The following is a 15,812-nucleotide window of genomic DNA, read 5'->3' as shown; positions in this document are numbered from 1 at the left end:
CTTAATGACATTGACGATTTTTACCCATTCGGTTAGTGAGAATGAGCTTCGAAGAACTGTTTGTGAGTGATTTTCCTCTCTACTGTGTCCTTGCTTTTGGTAAAGGAGAGTTTTGCGTTACTGGAGGTGGGGGAAAATCAAAAACAGGAGTTCCAAATGCTATAGTAAGTATTTTGGCATATGGTAGATCTAACACCATTGAACACCTACAATGCACGACACCATCCTTCCTGTTTTAGGAGATTCATGCATTGAACGAAGATAGGGATGGTGGTTTGGGTTCAAAGTGCATATTCCGACATGACTTGGGGGATGATGTTATCATGAATATGGTCTCCAGCCCCAATGACCTTTGCACCATTGCTGCCGGCATTGGCTCCTTCTGTCAGCTCCTGCAGATCAAGAAAAATGGTGCATCTTTTATGAGTGAAATTTTTTCCTGTATCCCACATCCTCTGTACATTACGAAGCTCTTGAGATCATATGTTACTATACATGAGTCAATCGGATAGCCGAAGCATTCACCAGGATAATAATGTTCTTTTAGTTCTCAAGGCAAGGAGCCCTAACAGAAGATTTCTCAGTTTCATTGGTTTAGTAGTTAAAAAAATTGTGTACAAAACCCACTAGCCCATCAAATTCTTGTTTTAAATATAATTTTTTTATGTTTCTGTTTTCCTATGTACCTAAAAAGGACCTACATCTGGCGGAAAAATCTCCAGTATAGTCGAGTTATCGACCAGTGGAACATTGTTTGTGAAGACAGTGGGCTCAGTGCGCAGTGACTTTGGTGAGAAGGAGTCATACCAGAAGGTGGTGTGTTTCAGTCACGATGGGTCCAGGTTCGTAACTGGTGGAATGGACGGAATAGTCAGAGTGTGGAAGGTGGGTGTTAGTGGTGTGGAGGCGGTGTTATTGTTTGTGGCTGCGTGGAACCATAAATAGAGTAGAGAGGGATTGGAAACGGAAGTACCCTCAAAATACCATCCATGTATCTCTGCGGTTTTAATAGATGCTTACTTTCAATATGAGGGCTAAACATGAATAATTCATGAGAATTGTTTTGCTGTCTGGAAGAAGTTCACGAGCAGTTCTGCTGCTAAACATCAACTTTCATCTCATACTATTTAGTTACACAGCCTTAGCTATATCAAAGGTACTATAATTATATAGGAACACAAGCACGAAAAGTGCTCTGTGTATCTTTAGCTATATACTTTACGACAATCAAGTTAATTTCTTCGTTTCCAATTGATGCCTACCATCAGGGGGCATGTGATTCAGTAATGGGGGTAGCTCTGAGATGTATGCATTGGACACAATAAGTTTCCTGAGATTTTGTGGGAGTTATGAAGAGATACAAGGATGGTCCCAGAGCCACTACGTACACTTCATTGTAAAACATCACGTGAATCACCAATCCCTCTCTACTCTATCTATGGTGGAAGGTGGTAACTAGGCCGGTGTTTGTGCCATTGAAGATGGTTGATTTTTAAAGTCCTCTATTTTCTCGAGAATTACTACTTTGCCTTCAGGGCCTCACGCACATGTACACATTGACATAAAATTATTGTGTAGAAGTCATTTTGAGATTGTAGTCAATGTTTGTATATAAACTTTTTTCTCAGACATCCAAATTGAATGAGCTTCATAAACTTCGTGGGCATAAAGATGAAATCGAAGACATTGCCTGTCATCCAACCAAGCAGGAGGTACTATCATTTTGGGGAATTTAATGGTGTGGTATCGTGTACACGCAACTGTACACATGGGATGGTGTGATGTTTTTAGCAGAATCACCTTGTGTGGTATATTCCCCAATGCCATGGTGATCAATCACATGTGTCTTTTGTCATCCTACATGCCAATCATATCAATGTCAATTGAATTAGCAATGTGTAAAGCCTACATGTACATGTATGTGCAGGTGTATGGGATAGTTGCGTTAACTGATCTATTATCCTAAATACCCTCTCTCTCACATATTTCTATACCCAGTTGTGTTCTCAGTACTCTTTGGGATTTTTCTCCAATTGGAACTAACACATTCTCGAATTTCAATTTTCTATGTTCAAAGTACAATAAAGTACTGCATGTTGTTCCAGTTTCCTCGTATGATGAAATCAAATGCTGACTAACACATACATGTACCATTAGTTTTGTTGTCTGCCAGCCAGGCTATGCATATTTCAGGTGTACATTGTAATACATGCTTAATAGCTTCAAAGTCGTACTGTGCAAAAATGACTGTATAATAATTATACTACTTCTTTATAAGAGTTTATCGGGTTTAAATACGACGTTCTTCGATTGCAAAGAAATTTTCGCATATAAACCTCAATCGAAAGAAATGCAATTAGTGAGCATGCTCATACAATTAGTGAGCATGCTCATACAATTTCATGTTTTGCTAGCCTCGGTCCCAGGCCGATTTTTTTTTAATAGAACGAAGTTGAAAAATACTAGTTGTCGGCCTAGCTAGAAACAACTCGGCCTGGAATCGAGGCTAATGTTTTGCTAGAAACATTTAGGCTTGTACAGTGTCATTCGCAATCGATTAACCTCATATTCGAACCCGATTAGGGTATCATGCAGGATTTTGATGTAGAGGGGGAAATAAGAAAAGTAACCAGAAAATTTTGCTAAAAAAAGGTTAACTGTTATTTTCAATACCCTGTTAGTATGTAAAATTGCCAGCTTTGGAGATTCAGTCATAGAACTAGTACATGAATGCAAATTTTATCCCCCCTTTCCCCCCTCCCCCCCCCCCTGTTTGACACCCTGCCGATATAAATGGTATCAGGACTGTAGTGTATGTAATAATTATGTTTTTGGGAGGTGATAGGGATTTTTCGTGTGTCTCAAAATGTTAGTCAACTCATGCTGATGGTATATAACACTTACACAGCTGTTACATCAAACTGTGGGTGTGATATGCATGGGTTATAACAATCTGGAAGTCTCATAATGAAGTAAAAATTTCCCTGTAATAATGTACTGTGTTAGAGAGAGGTCGCAGGTTTTACTGTGAAGTCACTTCAGACGTGTCTCATAATAAAACTATGCAATTTCCTTGCCTAACAGGCTGTGAGTGTGTGTCGCGGTGGTGAGGCCAATGTGTGGGATGTAGCCAATGGTAAGCAGCTGAAGCACTTCAACTGGGGCTCAGACAAAAAACCGAAGTACAGATTTCGTTCTTGTTGGTGAGTCTCCAAAGTGCATTGGCGCTCATCAATCAGACTTCTATACATGTCCCTGCTTTTCGAACAGGCAACCTTCATTTTCCCCTTACTTCCCTAAATGCAGTTTTTCCACCGCATCAAAGAATGATACTGCTGCTTTGTTTACCATTAACGTGCCGTCAAAATGGGAGCGTCGAGTCAAGAGAGATTGCTACCTCATCAAGTGGAACCCTTCCACATGGACCACAATGGCCATCAGCCGTGCTGGCAAAGAACTTCTGAGTGCTCTAGCTGTGAGGTATGTACATGTACATCAATTTGTCTTGCGGTTATAACAGCCTACCATGATCACATGTTACAAACTGTTATTCGTAGTTACAGTGTACATACGTGTACATAATACAATAATTATGTGCTTGTTATGCTCAGTTCAAAGCATGAGTGGGTCACGGGTGTATTTAATGCTCAGGTGCATTGAATGTTTCAATGCAAACACAAATCGAGTTTGATTCTGAAGGGGTGTACAGACGTATAGTTTCATGTGTATAACAGAGAGAGACCGATTTCCTACCGAAATGTAGATACCCTGTATACTTAACACATTGTACATGTTTTGTTTCAGCTCTTCTGGCACTAAGGTTGGTGTTGGCAGTACTGAAGGCAGTGTAGCCATCTTCACCTCTGACCTAAAGGCAAGCTGCAGCCTGTCACATACGACCCTTTCACCTCATTTGAAGCGAAAAGCAGAAATGCTACACTCTTGTCACTCTGATTGACCTCAAGGGTGTAGCATACATTGTGTAGTATACAGAGCCTATCATGCACAACTGTACATAGTTGACTTACATGCATGTTTCTCAATAAGGTTTGTATTTCAAGCCAGAAGGGTTGTACTGTATGTGTATTGATTCTGTGTATTGTCTCCATGTCTCTTGTGATTATAGTACTTTACCTCACTCGAACAGTAAAGTTACAGTATGAGATCATTGTTTATTCAGTTTAGTACACATGCATGCATACCCCACATGGATACAGCTCCTTCGAAGAGTTCCCAAAGTCCACTCCTTCTCAGTCACCAGCCTTTGTTTTGTGAGCAACATGACTGGTCCACCAAGCAAGACAGGCTCTAATGAGCTTCTAATAAGTGTGTCGGCTGATAGAAGCTGCTGTGTTACAAAGTGCAAAGAGAAAGGTAAACATATCTATTGTTTTTCTAAACTATTAAACGTGTGTATGATACTGCTATCGCTTTGAATAGATATAGATACTGTTTTCACTGTGTGTTTGTGTAAACTATCATTTTAGGCCACTTCAGCAAAAGCACTATGTACATGTACATGTAGGTAGGGATATTTTATGTGGGTTCATTATATTCTTATCTGTGTCAGGTACTCTCAAAAGTCATTCTGTTTTCCTAGGAAACACTTGCAATTGGACCTTCACTTTCTTCTGTCTACTTCCATTTGTATTCTTTCTGTTGTCTATGCTCGTACTTTTGACAGTGGTCATCTAAGCGGTTGCTGTCTCCCCCAAGGAAAATGTTAACTTAATGTGAAAACCAATTACATGCAATAATCAATCCATAAGTTGATCAATCAATTGAATAATTCTTCAATTACATGTATCTGTTCATAACAACTACCAATGACTAAGTATTTTGGAAGTGTGAGATTCCAGTACCAATTAGCATTTTATATGTTGCCATAATTATGTCTGGGCATACCCACTCCTTGCATGATATATTGGGTTACAGGAAACAGATAAAGCATTAGTTTGTAAATCCCACTCAGTGATTCTTTCAAAATGAAGACTAAAAAGCTATTTTCAGTGTAGATATAGCTTGTGTACATTTTTAGCGAATTTCTTAGCTCCATAAAAGGATATTGAAACTCCCTATAGTGTGTAGCTATAAATAATTATTTGAGCTATCATTGCTTACTTGGTACTCAAGTGACGGCATAGCTAGGCTGTTGATTGATAGCTATACAGTACCTTGCATATAGATAGCTTGAAATTGTATATGTACAGTACTCTAGGCCGTTGTATGCGTGTAGCTCCCAAAAGAATGGATAGAGAAGAGTGCGACTCTAATGAGTATGAGTTTGTTGAAGACAGCAGACTTTTGAAAGAACTGAACAATGCCTGTGAGAATGGAGATGTACAGCAAGTCAGAGCACTCATGCATCGTATACCACCGCATTCAAATTCCTTAAAGCACACGTACAAACCGCCAATCTTCTGGGCATGTAAGGCTGGACAGTACGACACTGTAGTCACACTTGTCGAAGAGTTTGACTGTGACCCTCACTACATTTCGGAGAGAGGGCACACCCTAGTGCATGTGTCCTGTGCTCGAGGCCATGTAGATGTGGCTCGTTATCTTGCTAAGCAACACTCTGTGGATCCCAACAAGGCCAACAATGATGGAACCACGCCGCTCCTCTCTGCTTGCAACAATGGCCACACTAAAGTTGTGATTCTTCTCATCGATGAGCTCAATTGTGACCCACACACTTTGGGAGAGCATAACAAAAGTCTCTTACACATTGCCTGCCGAAATGGTCATGCAGAAATAGTTCGACTTCTTGTTGAAAAATACAAATTGGATCCAAATGCTGTAGATTCGTTTAGGGAGACACCTCTGCATATTGCATGCAGCAAGGGACATCTGGAGATTGTGGAGTGCCTTGTGGACGAGCTAAAATGCCCAGTAGAAGTGTTTGATCGTTGCTCAACAACTCCACTACACAATGCCTGCCGAAATGGCCAAGTCGATGTCGTCATGCACCTGGTGGACGGTCACAAAAGTAGTCTGCTAGCTTACGACAACTCTGGATTTTTGCCTTTTCATGTAGCCTGTCGATACGGTCGCAAAGATGTCATCAAGCTTCTTCTCGATCGAGGCTTCGACCCAAACACCCCAACCCTCTCCAACGATACTCCAATCGAAATAGTCCGTGACAAAGAGGCAACGACCGTACTTATTCAGCGAGGTGCCAAAACACAGGGGATCAGTCTGGACATCCTTCATCACTTTCAGGTACAACAGCCATTAGATTCCCTTGTGCACGTTCTGGTTATTGGTCACGAAGGAGCAGGGAAGAGTACCATAGTGAAGGCATTGAAAACTCCTGTGCGGTTGAGCGATTACTTCTCGAGAATTTTTGGTGCTTGTTTGGTGGATGACGACAAACAGGATCGCACCAAAGGAATTGTTCCGATTCGTTTTGACAGTCCAGAGTTTGGGAATCTGATGATTTACGATTTTGCCGGCCAATATGATTACCATCCGAGCCATGCAGCTGTTCTTGAGCACTCAAACACATCTTCTGCTCCCCTTTTTCTGCTGGTGGTGAATCTAGCAGAAATGCTGGAGGTGAACAAAAGGTAAGCTAACCCCATCCATATGATGCATGAATTATAACTGCATATAATTATGTTTGAAACTATAGCTCATTCCTTAATGTGCATTCATGCCATGCATGATTGTCTTCCTTTTACTACGGGCATCATTTTTCTGTAAGTTGTTTCGACACAAGTTTTGCAAATTGTAGGACATCGAAATTCATGTTCCTGCATGGGTCGAATAACAATGTGCCATGCATTAAAGTCCATGATGGGTAATTGGGTTGTGGGTCACAAACAAATTAAAAGACCAGCACTGTATGATGTATGTACTGCTCAATTATTGGACACGTGTACTTGTGTATACAGGAGAATCAACTACTGGGTGAATTTTGTGGAAAACAACCCAATCCCTGGAGTCCAACATCCTCATGCCATTGCTATCGCCTCCCACAGAGATGAGCTGAGAAAACGCTACCCTAAAGAGTACAATGCCCAAATCTCAGCCTTGGAAGGTTTCACTCGAAGCAGATTCAAATGTTCTGGGATAACTCTTGACGGTTTCTTTGCTCTCAATTGCAGGTGTGTTGTTGTTCATTGACAAATTAGGTGTGCGTTGCTCAGTGTTGACTATTGAGTAATAGTATCACAGTGATTATTCTGTTTCAATTTAGAGTCCACTATGAGTGCGTTTATCTTTCAGACACCGCCATGTTTTCACATCTGTTCAATAAAGCTTTCATTTTAGTGCATTAATTAATTAGAGGTTGTTTTCTATACTGTACGACACATGCACACACACACACACACACACACACACACACACACAGGGAGATATCGTCGGACAAGCATACTCAACTTCGGAAACAGCTCAGGCTGACTTGTGACAGGCTTCGCTCGAATATCGAGGTGGATGCGTGCTGCCATGTCCTAATGGTAGTCCTTTTGAAAGAATTTGAGAAAAATGTCTCATGCACAATCGAAGAGGTCTCAAGAAAAGTGAAAGAGTCAGATTATCCGCTATCAACGAAACCAAGTCGCTTGTGTGAGCTCGCTGAAGCCTTGAGCTCTCGTACGGAGATCCTCTTTATCCGGCACAAAACACACCCCGAGAAGAGCTGGATCTTGCTCCAAATGGATGTCTTCCTGACTGAAATCCATGGCCGAATTTTTGCCCCGAAAAATTTCTCGCAATCTTTGGAAGCATCAGAAACGGGAGTGGTTCAGTGGTCACAAATTCTTGCCTGCTTTTCAGATTTCCCAGATCCAAATCTAGTTGTTGCCTTTCTTGGTCATTTTGAAGAATGCAAAATCATCGATGATCCTGAAGTTCTAGTGCTTATTGACGAAGACATAGCAAAAGACACTGCCAAGAAACCACGTTGGCCCCATCAACCCTCCATTGAACTACCTGGTATCCGCCCTATAGCTTCACCATTTGCCACTGGTCCGGCCACCACAGGAACACCCAGTGTCTACGCACGCGGCACTATTTCTAGCTGTCCTGCTGATTTAGATTTCCCCTGTGCACCGACCTTAGTTTCTCCACCGTCTTCCAGCCAAATTGGAGACGACGATGATGTGTGTACAGATAGTCCATCAGGAAAATCTTCAACTCCAGAGCTTTATACTGGTACAGCACAAACACCATTAACTCAGTACCCCGAAGGACCTCGTGAAGCATTTCCCGATCGTGTACCATCATTACCCAAGCCACCTAGGCCTGTTCACATTTCACCTAGACGAGAATCCAACATGGTACCTTCAGGATTCCTCCCTGAAAAGTACCTATTTATTCCTGGTCTCATTTCTGCCGACTATCCCTCCTCTACTGTGTGGAAAGGCGGACAAGACTACACTCTATACTCTGGATGGTGTCTACAGTGTGCTGAAAATAAGTTCTTTGAGCCACGTTTCCTTCAAGCTTTGCTGCTTCGACTGACATTTGGATTTGCTGCCTCCCAGCCAGCAGCCAGGAGTGCTACAACTAGACCCACCTCCCTCATTCCCAGCAAGAGAGAGTGCACTCTTTGGAAGAACGGTATTCGCTGGCTTAGCCTCGATGGAATTGAAGTGATTGTCGAATTCGTTGAAGACCGCACAGGTATTCTCCTACTCATGCGAGCTAAGGATCTTTCAAAAATGAAGTGTGTCAAACTTCGTTCGCAACTCATTCAAAAGATCCTCGAAGCGAAGAGTGATTACTGCCCCACGCTGGAAACTTCAGAGAGCCTCATTGACCCCAAGCATATTGAGGAGAGACATCAGTACCCAGTCATCTTCAAGCCTCTGAAGACACTTAACAGATATGATATCACATCCGTGGCTGAAGCTTTCATGACACGATGTAAGATTTTTGCCATATTTGGTATTGTATACATGTGACTTATTTTGTTGACTAATTGTCACTTGTCACGTTGTCACTACTTGCGGTTGATAATCACCCAGTTGTATTTATGTACTCCCATATATTAAATTGTACTTTTCTTCTTTTCACACAGCTCCATATGTGTACGATACCAAGAGGGAAGGTTTTGTTCTCATTGATAAACTGGTCTACTTTGACTCTTACAACGGGGTCAGCAAGTTCATTCTCAGCCGTCTCTACGACCAAGACAATCAGGGCCAAGAGCTGGAGCAAGGGTTTCTCCTCGATTTCTCATTCTGTCATCCGTCCAGCTATTCCTACTTCAAGAATGTTCTACTGAGCCAGTATCCTGTCTGGTACCACAAGGAACCTTCGGACAGGAATGATAATCGCTGTCTGGAGGTGCTATGCTGGTGAGTGTCACTTAGTACAAAGTGCACTGTATACGGCTTACTTTGAAACGTATACGTACCTTTAACACACATGCACATATCCATTCACGTTTGTACAATGTCGTGTACCAGCTAGGTACCCACATGTATATACACACATTTTACATTCCCACCTATACATTCACAATCGCTCAGGTATGCTAATACTGGGACAAAATCTTTGGGCGACTTCAGAAGTGACCTGGACTCACACAGCCTCTTTGCTGGACGAAACATACTAGTGAGTCACTAGCACCTTGTGCTCTTGTCTGTTTTGAGTAAAAAGTAAAAATTGTGCTATAGCCTGTTTAAAATGGTATGGTATATCAGTGTACCTAATCAGGGCCAATTGCAGAGATTTGCATCAGAGCAATTAGTGTACAGTTGAGCCTCGATTATCCAAACACCTGGTGTCCCCACCTCGATGATCCGGACGGTTGAAATATTCGGATACCAGAATGACTCTAAATGGGCTACATCCAATAATTCAAGTAGCCTCTTATGTAAAATCAGCGACGATGTCCAGAGCTCATACATACTTAAGTCTTGGACATAATGCATCAGTGGACAGAACAAGGTAGCAAGCTGTATATATACTGTTAGGCTAAGCCAAAGCGTTTAGCTGCTTCTGCTAATCAGCAGCGCAAAAGCTTTCAACCACTTGGACACTTTATGCCCATGTGCAAGTAGGTGTTTGCTTTGAATAATTTGTCGAGTTTCATCCAGATAATTGAGACTTCGGATGATCGGGGTTCGGATAATCGAGGCTCAACTGTATAGCTGGTTATTTAAAATTTGGTTTATATCCGTTATTGAAACCTCTCTACTGTAGGGGTGTGGTCATTTGAACCTCTATCCTCGAAAATAAAATCCTCCAAATGTTTACTTTGGGCAATCCGCAAAAATTTAGTACCTCGAAAATAACCTGTATTATGGTCACGATCAAAATCATGTTGCATGTTACATTGGCACCCTCAGTTAATTTATGGCGTGCTTTTATTTTTTTATTTACAGGAGGTGGAGCTCTCCACAGTGCCGGTGGCTGAACTTACCGGAAAGCACTCTCTTGGCCATTAACTAACACTTTGCCCTTTCAGTTGAAAAGACTGATACATTTTCCCCGCTAGTGCCAATTTTTCTAATCACTTCACGTATACTGTTAACTTTAATTTTGTGTATCATAATCATTTTTATACGCATCCTTTTACATTGATAATACCTTGGAACACACACATAATTAATTATTATAATTATGCATGCTCTGTACTATATAGATGTAATTACCGTATATAGCGGGTAATTTTCATGGGGTAAATATTTGTTATTTTCGTGGACAAGACGCTGATCTCCACGAAAATGTACATGTAGGCATGGCTTACTGTAACACATGTACAGGCAATGAAGTCAAACGAAAATCACCATTGAACGAATTTTTGACCCCGTGAAAATTACCCACTACCGGTATACGGTATTGAGAGTTGTTAGCATGTACCAAGTAGCATGCATGCATGCACAAATATATACTATAATAATATAGGCCATTATTATTATATAACTACATTATAGAGTGTGGCTCCAAAAAATGCATGATCATTACCTGGAAAAGTAATTATTTTTTATCTATTTTTAAACAAATACTTGATACTGGGTGAACATACGTACGAACATACAGTAAGAGATTTGTTAGTACTAACAATGGTGCAGAGAAAACCAGGGTATAATTATACATAATTATGACAGCATACACACAAAAGTAATTATGACCTAATGTTACGCTACACTGTACATGCACACAGACAAACAACTATAGCACTGCTAACAGCATTTTGAGTCTTTGCCAGAGTCATCCTTGTTCTTCTGGCGATTTAAGTCCAACACTTGCTCATCTTCTTTCTTGGCTGGTTGCTGCACACGGAGAGGGAGACAATTATTCACAAAATAATGTACATTGATAAATTGTTGGCATTGTATTTATTGGTATAGCAAAGTACTGTACATGTAGCTGATGTCCTAGAGCCACTTTACGTGAGGCATCAACTACATTACCATATTTAGTAGTACACTTGAACTGTACGTGAGGCATCAACTACATTACCATATTTAGTAGTACACTTGAACTGCTCAAGAGTTAAGGAGTACAATTATATGTTGCAACAACCATTATAGATAGTACATGTAGGTGCATGTGCAGCGATCTGCTCACACCGGTCGGTGGTGGTTGGTAGTATGCAACTATTACCACGTTTTAGGCTAGCACTTAATTACATGTATATGAAAGGTAGTGGGTGACACAACTCACCTTCTTCAAGATTTGCTTGGCTAGTGTTTCAAAGACTTCTTCCACATTGAGGTTTGTTTTTGCTGAGGTTTCTAGGAAGGGGATGTTTTGATTGTGTGCCAGTGCCGCCCCCCTCTCTTTGGAGACCACCCTCCGAGCCTCCCAGTCACACTTGTTACCTATCAGGATTCTCTCAACATCGGCAGACGCATGCTGTTAGGGGAATTATGTATGCTATCATAAAATTTACGGGACATAATTACATACATATAGTACATATGACTTGGCATACATGCAGTGCAGTAGTGGTGATACGAGCACAAAACAAACAAGTACTGCCCAACTGCAGCGGCAGAATTAGAGACATAATTGAAAATCTACATGTACAACAGGTTTACTGTGTTACAAAGTGGGTGTACTATTGCAAACGCAACACTACTGTGCTAAGCATATAACACATGAGTTTATGAATTGCGTACCTACAGTACACAGCTGTCCATCAAGTGAAGAAGCACTTCTTGATGGCTGAGGCTTCTATTTACTAGACTATTTTGCTAGTAAAAACCTTTGTGAATGAACGAGATCAGCAGAAAAAGAAAAATTGACCCTTTGCAATGTAACTATAATTGCATTCTGGGAAAAATCGTGTGATCCCCAGTACTAAGGTTGAAGTGATCAATGCTTGCAAAGTTCGCATAATTATGTTTAATGCTCGAAAAACATTCGGTAATAACATTTAGATTGTTCAAGGCCTTTATTCGAGACCAAACCTGTGACATTTTCAAGCCCATTGTTTACTAACCAAGCCTTCCACACTACGGAAGATAGGTACATACAATATAGCCTACATACATGTGACCTCTATTGACTAACCAAACGCTTCAAGACTACGCTTCTATTTGAGGGTAGGCTTCTATTCGAGATCAACTCTACTGTAGGGTGGCTACACATCACAATATGTTCTCCTACTTTGCCTCATGCTGACAACAAGTGATATCAACTGTGAATCAGCAGATGCTGAGCAAATATGGCACAGGCACACACAATCACAATTATTATAGTCAAAGGAATCTACTTGTTGTGTGGTAACGCACCATTTCGATGTTTTGTAGCCACTTAGTGATGTTGTCAAATGATCGCTGGCTGGTGATGTCATAGACGAGAATAATGCCCTGTTTGTGTGTGTTGTGTGTGTGAAAATGAATGCAAAGTAGAGTTGTTTACTCTTGAGAGAAGCTGATAACTGAGCTAAAGTATTAACACTGTGAATGAAACAAACACACTGGTATAATGACCTATAAAACAAAACAGTGCAATCGAGCAAACAACATGATAGTCTTCTAGGAGTCTTTCTATTTACTGTACATATGGGTCGATCCTCTGACCAAACAACCAAAACACAGCGTTGAAATATTATATACATATGCACTGTGTCTCTACTAGTCTAGAACCCTTCATGGAGCCACCCGCTATGTGCGGCTACTGAGTCATGTGACCCATGCTCACCATGGCGCCACGGTAGTAGGAGGTGGTGATGGTGTGGAACCTCTCCTGACCAGCTGTGTCCCTATGTACATACAAGTAACACAGTATAAACACATTTTTGACTTGGTATAAAAAAAAACATAATAATGAAAGCACCGCAGGTGCTGATGCCTCGGTGGAGATGCCAAAGCTACATACATAAAGCTACTAATAATTTAATTTTATACACATGATGAACATTTTTCATTAATTAATTTGCTGCATGTAAATTCAAAGAGTGGGTAATGATCGACCATGATTGTTGTTAAAAACAATCGATGCCAAAGTTCAAGTCTAAAATTAATGGCTGCCATCAGCAGAGCCTTGCAGCTCTCTTCTCACTCTTGCAGCTACCTATAGCTAGCGTTCTAGTGCAGAGCTAACTACTAAGTAGAGTAGCAACACTCTGTGGACAAGTTATTCTACGCACTCTTCTGAAAAGGCTGCAATGGTATTCCAAGAGCAAAACTAGGCATAACTCGAGAACGAAGCATTATTTTGCAAATCCACGAATAAGAAAACATGACTAGAAGCCTATAGAAACTCTTACTTGCACTTCATTGATCCTTGAGCAGCTATAGCAGTCTACACACACAGACACACTACCGTATACCTCGCTTGCGCATGCGCACCGAGGCAATTAATAATTATTCCCTGCCAACACAGCAGCCCGCTATAAAATGATGGAAACTGTATGACAGTGTTTGATTTACAGAAACCCTGCTTCAATACACGTAGAGTGCAAACAACTATTATATCACACGGAAGTACAGCTGAGAAATCACTGACTAAAACTGTTAATCTGATTTGCTACAAGGCTTTATTCACATCAGCATAATAATCACCAGGTCGGCAACACAGAATATCACATGTGCAACACTAAACACTACGCAGAAAATGACTCAGCGCAGTAGCTTAGGCAACACAGAATATCACATGTGCAACACTGCGCAGAAAATGAGCCAGCGCAGTAGCTTAGGCAACACAGAATATCACATGTGCAACACTGCGCAGAAAACGAGTCAGCGCAGTAGCTTAGGCAACACAGAATATCACATGTGCAACACTGCGCAGAAAATGACTCAGCGCAGTAGCCTAGGGGCTATTGCTAACTGAGCTAGTTTACGGACAGTGACTGACAAGACAGAGTAATTGTTTCAAGTGCTAGAATTGTTTTGTAAACCACATGACACACGGATAAATTAATGTATGGCACATAATAGCACTTCTTACCATATCTGTAACTTGATCCTCTTCCCTTCCAACTCTATCGTCTTGATCTTAAAGTCAATTCCTGCAATAAACAAAAACAATTTTAGGCATATAACACGTAAACCAAAATCACGAAATACAGTAGGCTAAGGGAGGGTGTCACATGTATATGTAGTATGTGTGGTTACTTACGATACTTGATACCACATCTAGAACAAAAAGGCTTAACACAGTATATCAGGTTATTTTCGAATCACTAAATTTTTTACGGATTGCTCAAACTTGGTTCAAATGACTACACCGATATGCCTTTCATTACCGGAAATAAACACAATGATTCATAGGCACTAAATTTTCGAGGTTCGAGGTCAATCCTCGAAAACGGCAAAAATAACCCGCTTATACGGTATTATAAGTGGCTTTAGAGAAAAAATAAAGGGGAGCAGGTCCGCCAAGTACAGTAGTACTAGAAACCCTTGAGGGCATTATTAATAGCTAGCTACAGCTGGTTTTTTTTTACTAGCCTAATTACTTAAAATGGGCGTGACAATTCATCACTTAAACTAGGCGTGACAATTCCCCAATATTGTGGTGGACAAAGTAAAACACAAGTTAGGAAAGAGGAAATGTGTATCTATCTCTAAATGTAATAAATAAGCTGAACTCAAAACACACAGCACAAACAAGCAGACCTAGAGCTAGTCTCGTGGACCAGCTGATATATTCTGAGGGTCTGAGTCCGCGAGACTAACCTAGAGCATGCATTAAAACATACATGTGCTGTGATTCTCAAACCTATTACGCATCTAAGCTCCAGGAGACTATACTGGGAGTAAGTAAAATTGATAACCTGTGTATATGGCGTGGCATTATGTTTGACACACAGAGCTAGCTAGCTACATGTATTACATGTGGGAAGCAAGAGTATACTCTTGGGACAAGCCTGAAGGCAAATAAGCAGATAGTGTATTACAGTTACCCGAGAATATTTTCACTAGCAGGGTAAATAAACTGACCCACAGACAGCTTACCAATGGTAGAAATAAAGGTTGTGTTGAATGTGTCATCAGCATATCTGAACAGCACACACGTTTTCCCCACACCAGAATCTCCAATGAGGAGCAACTTGAACAACAGATCATAGGCCTTCTTTGGGACTACCTGCGCTGCCATATTGAAGATGTGTAGATTGCTCAGAACAAGACGAAAAGTAAACACAACAGCTAAAAGCTTTATATAATTGACATCTGTTGCTGTAAATCAGCTTATTGAACTCCACCCAATTTACACGTCTTGTGACCTTCTAATGAATATCATTAACAACATGCTAGGTGGGCGTTATAATTGCTCTGAAGTTGGTCTCCTTGTTTAGTACATGTACGTATCTCTGTATCTACTTCATGTCACTGTAATCCATAAAACATTAATTAATAATACAGTATATATACGTACACATGCATTCAAGGGTGCAT

At 40.8% G+C, this 15,812-nt stretch overlaps 4 protein-coding genes across 4 annotated transcripts in view; 3 read left to right on the top strand and 1 right to left on the bottom strand.

Moving 5' to 3' along the window:
• Positions 1–3: 3 nt before the first annotated feature.
• LOC135331337 (prolactin regulatory element-binding protein-like) lies at positions 4–4,851 on the top strand. The gene is made up of 9 exons (XM_064526460.1): positions 4–164; positions 240–411; positions 695–885; positions 1,629–1,712; positions 3,085–3,203; positions 3,307–3,480; positions 3,805–3,874; positions 4,218–4,374; positions 4,601–4,851. The coding sequence occupies exons 1-9, from the start codon at positions 42–44 to the stop codon at positions 4,693–4,695; spliced, it is 1,185 nt and encodes a 394-aa protein (XP_064382530.1). The 5' UTR covers positions 4–41; the 3' UTR covers positions 4,696–4,851.
• Positions 4,852–4,995: 144 nt separating this feature from the next.
• LOC135331329 (uncharacterized) lies at positions 4,996–10,583 on the top strand. Its single transcript, XM_064526447.1, has 6 exons — positions 4,996–6,569; positions 6,897–7,109; positions 7,358–8,874; positions 9,029–9,308; positions 9,483–9,567; positions 10,341–10,583. Exons 1-6 carry the CDS (start codon positions 5,203–5,205, stop codon positions 10,401–10,403), a joined length of 3,525 nt encoding a protein of 1,174 aa, XP_064382517.1. The 5' UTR covers positions 4,996–5,202; the 3' UTR covers positions 10,404–10,583.
• Positions 10,584–11,027: 444 nt separating this feature from the next.
• LOC135331343 (ras-related protein Rab-10-like) lies at positions 11,028–15,630 on the bottom strand. Its single transcript, XM_064526467.1, has 6 exons — positions 15,372–15,630; positions 14,362–14,422; positions 13,111–13,171; positions 12,699–12,776; positions 11,626–11,817; positions 11,028–11,231 (listed from the first exon to the last, which is right to left on the bottom strand). Exons 1-6 carry the CDS (start codon positions 15,511–15,513, stop codon positions 11,142–11,144), a joined length of 624 nt encoding a protein of 207 aa, XP_064382537.1. The 5' UTR covers positions 15,514–15,630; the 3' UTR covers positions 11,028–11,141.
• The window catches only part of LOC135331342 (uncharacterized), an 80,162-nt gene continuing 76,882 nt past the window's right edge, over positions 12,533–15,812 (top strand). Inside the window, exon 1 of the mRNA XM_064526465.1 lies at positions 12,533–12,543. The gene's annotated coding sequence lies outside the window, so the exon portion shown is untranslated. The remainder of the gene's footprint in view (positions 12,544–15,812) is intronic.

The sequence above is a fragment of the Halichondria panicea genome, chromosome 2 (assembly GCF_963675165.1).
Source record: "Halichondria panicea chromosome 2, odHalPani1.1, whole genome shotgun sequence".
NCBI classification, from domain to species: Eukaryota; Metazoa; Porifera; class Demospongiae; order Suberitida; family Halichondriidae; genus Halichondria; species Halichondria panicea.
Note: the sequence above shows the minus strand (reverse complement) of the source record. Positions and strands in the feature narration are given on the sequence as shown.